Source organism: Rhinopithecus bieti, unplaced genomic scaffold (genome assembly GCF_001698545.2).
Source record: "Rhinopithecus bieti isolate Rb0 unplaced genomic scaffold, ASM169854v2 scaffold_2453, whole genome shotgun sequence".
NCBI classification, from domain to species: domain Eukaryota; kingdom Metazoa; phylum Chordata; class Mammalia; order Primates; family Cercopithecidae; genus Rhinopithecus; species Rhinopithecus bieti.
Window position 1 is genome coordinate 6,011,089 of NW_016804447.1, and position 7,289 is coordinate 6,018,377.

The 7,289-nt window shown below is 44.7% G+C and overlaps 1 protein-coding gene across 1 annotated transcript; it reads left to right on the top strand.

The window, feature by feature from the left end:
* Window positions 1-5,757: 5,757 nt before the first annotated feature.
* Window positions 5,758-7,187, top strand: LOC108527242 (succinyl-CoA ligase [GDP-forming] subunit beta, mitochondrial-like). The gene is given in 2 exon segments (XM_017868398.1): window positions 5,758-6,306; window positions 6,309-7,187. Coding segments are annotated over 2 exon segments (1,296 nt in total). The 5' UTR covers window positions 5,758-5,792; the 3' UTR covers window positions 7,091-7,187.
* The last annotated feature ends 102 nt before the right edge of the window (window positions 7,188-7,289 follow it).

Sequence of the window (7,289 nt, forward strand, 5' to 3'; positions counted from 1 at the left end):
GAGAATCACTGGAGTCCAGCAGTTCCAGGCTGCAGTAGGTTATAATCACACCACTGTACTCCAGCCTGGATGACAGAGTGAGACCCTGTCTCTGTTCAGAAAACAAAAAGACCCAAGAAAGTCAGAGACAGAGGAGACGTAAAGATGAAAGTGAAGGTCAGATCATGTGGGGCCATGAGCCAAGGAACACGGGCAGCCTCTATAAACTGGAAAAGGCAAAACACTAGATCCCTCCTGCAGCCTCCAGGATTGTAGCTCTGCCAACACTTGATTTTAGAACTTCCAGAACTGGAAGAAAATGAATTTGTGTTGTTAAAACCAATATATTTGTGGTAATTTGTTATAATAGCAGTAAGAAACAGATACAGGTGCTGAGAAGATAGCAAAATGCATGCCCACTGTACCTTCTCTCTCCTCCTTCCTGGTCCTATCTATCTGTTACGGGCTGAATTGCGTCCTTCCAAAATTCATGTTGAAGTCCTAACCTCCAGTACTTCAGAATACAATACTATTTGGAGATAGAGTCTTTAAAGAGGTGATTAAGGTAAAATGAGGTCATAGAGGTGAGCCCTAATTCAATATGACTGATATCCTTGTAAGCACAGGAGATTAGGATGCAGACAGATACAGAGAAAGATCATGTGAGGCCATAGCAAGAAGGTGGCCCCCGACAAGCCAAGGAGAGAAGCCTCCAAAGAAAATCAACCTACCGACACTTTGATCTCAAATTTCTAACCTGCAGAATTGTAAGAAAATTAATTTCTGTTGTTTAAGTCAGCTAGTCTGTGGTGTTCCTTATGGCAACCCTAGCAAACTAATACATGATCCTTCAAGGCAGAGGTGAAAATCTGCCTCCTTTCTCAAACTGCCTTTGATCAGCCAGCTCCCAGAGCAGCCACTGTCTCAGAACACCTAGTGGCCAAGAGTTTAACCCAAGGATCACAAACTCAAATGCCTATAGGGGCCAGGAAGAACTAACACCAGTGAAGTGATTGACTACAAGAAACTGTAATTGCCAGTTGATATGGTTTGGATCTGTGTCCCTCCCCAAACCTCATGTTCAATTGTAATCCCCAGAGTTGGAGGTGGGCCCGGTGGGAGGTGATCGGATCATAGGGGCGGATCCTTCATGAAGGGTTTAGCACCATCCCTTTGGCGCTGTTCTCGTGATAGAGTTCTCACGAGAATTGGTTATTCTCAACTGGTTATTTACTGGTTGTGTAACCAGTTGCATGAGGACTGGTTAGCACCTACGCACCTCTCTCTCTTGCTTCTTCTCCCAATATGAGACGCCTCACTCTGCCCCCTTCTTCTGCCATGATTGTAAGTTCCCTGAGGCCTCCCAGGAGCTGATGTACATGCTTCCTGTACAGACTACAGAACCATGATCCAGTTAAACTTCTTTTTAAAATAAAAATAAATTACCCAGTCTCATGTTTTCTTCACAGCAGTGTGAAAATGGACTAATCTACCAATTGAACATAATCGGTATACACTATCACAAAAACGACATTCACTCCCTATCTCCCTGTCTACTGTTAGTTTTGCCACATTTTATCAAGGGTGAATACAAGGAAAATTCTCTCTTCCTGACCGTTCAATGGGGAAAAGTGGCAGTGCTGGGGTGAGAGGCACCTGCTTTTATTTTTTGTGTTCAGGAACCTACAGGAGAGGTGCAAGCTGAGCTGGAAATTGCAGGCCCTGCCCTGTGCCAAGGGGCAGTTGCTACTTAGCTCTAGCCAACTGTTACCAGGGACGAGGACAGGCCAGGCCAGCCAGAGTTTTCCAGTTTTTCAAAAAAACTGAAAATACACATTTTTAAAGTGAAATTTGATTTTAGATATTGGTAACTAATTTTTTAAAATTTAACTGTATTGACCACCTCACATCCATTACAATGGCTGCTATTAAAAGCAAAACAAAACAAAACAAAATCAAAATAAGTGTTGGTGAGGATGTAGAGAAATTGGAGCACTGTTGGTGGGAATGGAAAATGGTGCAGCTGCTGTGGAAAACAGTATGGCAGTTCCTCAAACATTTAAAAATAGAATTAGCATATGATGCAGCAATTCCACTTCTGGGTATATACTCAAAAGAACTGAAAGCAGAGTCTTGAAGATATATTTGTACACCCATATTCATAGCAGCATTATTCACGAGAGCTAAAACGCGGATGCAACCCGAGTGTCCATTGACAGATGAACAGATAAGCAAAATGTGACACACATATATATATATATCACATGATGGAATATTATTTAGCCTTAAGAGGAGGGAAATGCTGATATAGGCAACACAGATGAAGCCTCAGGACATTCTGCTAAATGAAATAAGTCAGTCATAGAAGGATAAATTACTGTTCGATTCCATTTGTATGAGCTGCAATACCTGTAATACTTAGGGTAGTCAAAACCACAGAGACAGTGAAATGGTGTTTGCCAGGAGGTGGGTGGGGGGCAAGGATGGGGAATTAGTGATGAACGGGTACAGAGTTTCAGAATTGCAAGATGAAAAATGTTCTAGGCTTGGTGCAGTGGCTCACACCTGTAATCCCAGTACTTTGGGAGGCCGAGGCGGGTGGATCAGGAGTTTGAGACCAGCCTGGCCAATATGGTGAAACCTCATGTCTACTAAAAATACAAAAAATTATCTAGGCATGGTGGCAGGTGCCTGTAGTCCCAGCTACTTGGGAAGCTGAGACAGGAGAATCGCTTGAACCTGGGAGGCAGAGGTGCAGTGAGCTGAGATCGCGCCACTGCCCTCCAGCCTGGGTGACAGAGCGAGACTTAGTCTCAAAAAAAAAAAAAAAAATTATGAAAAAGCTCTGGAGGTAGATGGTGGTGATGGCTGCACACCAATATGAATGTACTTAGTGCCACTGAATTTTACACTTAAAAATGGTTGACATAGTAAATTTAACGTTGTATGTATTTTACCAGAATTTTAAAAATTGGAAAATGACAACTGAGCTGGCTAAGATTGTTATTTTGAAACAAGACACATTTTTTTAAGGCCTAGCTTCAGCTCACAATCCACCAGTTTGCAGCCTCTGTTTTAACACTTACTTGTTTTTCTAGGCATTTCATGTGTTCATGTCTTACCCAACTAGAAGGTAGAATTCCAGGAAAGTAGGAACTGTGTCTTAACCTTCTTTGGTATCTTTCAAAGCGGGTATTGGAGCTTTGCAGTGGGCAAGTCACAGTTGCCCTGCTGAATACTGGATGATACTCAGACACTCGTAACTAATTATTAGACACTGCCATGCTGTACACAGAGCTGTGGCCAGATGGGATTAATTGTAAAATTTCAAGAATGAGAAGAGAGCTTTTGAAGTACAAAAAGAAATTCATTCTGACTAGCAGGTGGGGATGGTGTGTCAGGAGAGACGAGGCTGAAGAGGGCAGGGAGACGGGAAAGGGGCCTTATAAGCCACCAGAAGGGGAAATGGGAAATTGCCAAAGGCTTTAAGCAGAGAGTGATGAGACTGGATTGGATTTTGAGATAAATCATAAAAACTAGAGCCTGGAACGCCCCTGCTGAGAGACTCAGGAAAATGCTAAATACCGCTTGGCAACAGCTCTCCAGGGCCACGTGTGAACACAAACATGCTTGTGTTCAACGAATGAGGAAGTTGGGGACATGGGGAAGAACTAGGGGAAATTGGGGGACTTCAACAAGAAGAGTGAGGACTTGAATGCACGCCCCCTTCAGAGCAGGCACTGTATGTGCATGTGTGTATGTTGCGTGTGTGCAGTTAGAGTGGGGGTGATTCTCAGGTGGGTCTAGGCAAACTGATACCCTAAGTTGCAGACCATGGCCATCAGACCCTCTGTACTCCCGTGGAACACCTGTAGGAAATCCTGAGAACTCCAACTTTAAAGGGATCCAAGACACTGTAGCCAGCACAGTAACCTGTGGCAACCCCTAGAGGCTGCTATAACCTTAGCAATGGGGAGCGTTACACCCAAGGAACCTACTGGTTCCCCAGACACAAAACTGGCTGAACCTTGGTGATCACAGCACATGACCAGGAACCGTCAATACACTCATGGAACTGTCCCGCTGACAATGTCCAGAGGGGAAAATGCCCAGTCCTCTAACACCCTTCTCTGAGGGGGAAAAAACCACATTAGAAGAAGTGATATGACCAAAAGACAAGCTTTCTCCAAAGGCCAATGACCTTGGAATGTTTATTAAGTGTTTTCTCTGTTTGTTCAAGTGCTATCCTTCAACACCAGGACTGGAAACAATTTGTTCAGAAATAACTAACCAGCCACAATTAGTAAAGCTTCATAAAGCCTGGAGAATACTGTCATCAGAAGAGCCACATTTGGGGCAGTCTGGGGAAGGGTGAAGTGTGAGGATAGGGACCATTATCTCTAGAGGTCCAGTGATTAAGAACTGGGTGACTCCAGATGGCTGGTCCCAGGGACTTTGCACTTGTGGTGGAGGCTGAATTCTTCATTCCCAATCTGGATGCTACGCAATTATCATCAAGTACTCCAATTCATCTGCATGTCTGAATACGGATGGGGATGCTCTGCACCGTCCCCATCAGCCTCTGGGTCCTCCACTCTCTCCCTGCTCTGGATCTCTGGATCTTATCTTTCTACTTCCTCTGCAGGTGGCATCATGGGGACTGTCTGGTGACCCCCCTAAGCAACCAGCATCAGACACTAGAAACTTCCAGTCAAGTCTCCTGGTCTCTGCTTCCAACCAGACAACCATACCTCCGCCCCAGGATGGACTTCAGACCTCAGCAGCAGAGATGGCCATGCTTCCTGTGTGACATTGGGGCAACCACGTTTCCCACAGGCACCCAGGTGGAGCTGAGATGAGAGCAGGCCACCTGAAGGTGCACAAAATAGGCAGGATGGGATGGAGGCCAAGAACGCCCCAGTGAAATGGGTGCCCCCAATTTGCATTTGGGAAGAAGGGCTTCCACATTTCACAAGCCCTACATTTCACATATTTTGCCCCTACTCTACTCTCAACCCCCGACTCTCTGAGTTCCACCCCACATGACTCCCCCGCACCATCTTAACTTGCTGTGTCCTCACCCTACTCCACAGATCCCTGCCTCCCATGCCTTTGCTCCAGGTGAGGCCATACACTTGGCGGAGGCCTATTTGCTGCAGTCATTTTGACCCAGGGAATGTTTGACCTGACCATTTGAAAACTCTCTCCACAAAATTGCTCAACATACTGTTTTATATTAAAAATTAAAAGGAGGCCTAAGTGAAAAAGACAAACAAGGGACAAGGGATGTGGGCATGATGACTACTGAATATACTACCTAGTAACAATAATTAAAAACTAAATATTTAATAGTTTGGCTTTCCCCCCAGCTACCTAAAACAAACAAACAAACAAAACTCCCTCTCAGACTAAAATAGCTGCTTCAAGAGTGCCACATCAACATGTTGTAAGTTTGTTCACATTGTTACCTTCATCTTCCTACTCACTATGTCAATTAGGAATGGCTTATGATGCAACTAATAGCCATTATCAAAGGCATAAGGAAAGACATTTATGACTTCACATCACAAGCAGTCTCCAGACAGATGATTCCCGGCGTTGACCCAACTGCTCAACAGGGTCACAGAGACCCAGTTCCTGTCCGGTTTTCTTCTGCCATCCTTAACTCCTTGGCTTTTAGTTCTCACTCTCATCACTTCATGGTTGCAAGATGGCTGCCACAGTTCCACGCATCACATCTTCATACAAGGCAGGAAAAAAGGGAAAGGGGCAGTAGTTAAAAAGCTGTTAGAGTGCCGGGTTTCCTGTTTAAGATGGCGTCCCCTGTGGCAGCGCAGGCCGGAAAGCTTTTGCGCGCCCTAGCACTGCGGCCCCGCTTCCTGGCGTCTGGGTCCCAGGCAGTTCAACTGACCTCCAGAAGATGGCTGCACTTGCAGGAATACCAGAGCAAGAAACTTATGTCTAATAACGGAATGAGAGTTCAAAGATTCTTTGTAGCAGACACTGTGAATGAAGCTCTGGAGGCTGCTAAGAGACTAAATGCAAAAGAAATTGTTTTAAAAGCCCAGATCTTAGCTGGAGGAAGAGGAAAAGGTATCTTTAATAGTGGTTTGAAAGGAGGTGTTCATTTAACAAAAGACCCTAATGTTGTGGGACAGCCGGCTAAACAAATGATTGGGTACAATCTAGCGACAAAACAAACTCCAAAAGAAGGTGTGAAAGTTAACAAGGTGATGGTTGCTGAAGCCTTTGACATTTCCAGAGAAACCTACCTGGCAATTCTGATGGACAAGTCCTGCAATGGCCCTGTGCTGGTGGGCAGCCCCAGCGGGGCGTCGACATTGAAGAGGTGGCTGCTTCAAACCCAGAGCTCATTTTTAAGGAGCAAGTTGACATTTTTGAAGGAATAAAGGACAGCCAAGCTCAGCAGATGGCAGAAAATCTAGGCTTCGTTGGGCCTTTGAAAAGCCAGGCTGCAGATCAACTTACGAAGGTGTATAATCTCTTCCTGAAAATTGATGCTACTCAGGTGGAAGTGAATCCCTTTGGTGAAACTCCAGAAGGACAAATTGTCTGTTTTGATGCCAAGATAAACTTTGATGACAATGCAGAATTCCTACAAAAAGACATATTTGCTATGGATGACAAATCAGAGAATGAGCCCATTGAAAATGAAGCTGCCAAATATGATCTAAAATACATAGGACTAGATGGGAACATTGCCTGCTTTGTGAATGGTGCTAGGCTCACCATGGCTACTTGTGATATCATTTTCCTTAATGGTGGGAAGCCAGCCAACTTCTTGGATCTTGGAGGTGGTGTAAAGGAAGTTCAAGTATATCAAGCATTCAAATTGCTCAGAGCTGATCCTAAGGTTGAAGCCATCCTTGTCAATATTTTTGGCGGTATCGTCAACTGTGCCATCATTGCCAATGGGATCGCCAAAGCCTGCTGGGAGCTAGAACTCAAGGTGCCCCTGGTGGTCTGGCTTGAAGGAACCAACGTCCAAGAGACCCAGAAGATACTCAACAACAGCGGACTCCCCATTACTTCAGCCATTGACCTGGAGGATGCAGCCAAGAAGGCTGTGGCCAGTGTGGCCAAGAATTGATGTCTTTGTCCTGATCCGATGGGGAAAGAAAGCCATTTTTCCATAAAAAGGGATGGTTCATCATTGTGAAAGAAATGGTTGTCTCATTGGGGAGGAAAAGGGGGCAGAAGGCAAGAATCACTGAAAATCTTAAATCTGTGTTTTCTGGAATAATATATGTAGACAGCCTAAATCTGATTTGAGTCTTTATAAAATAATA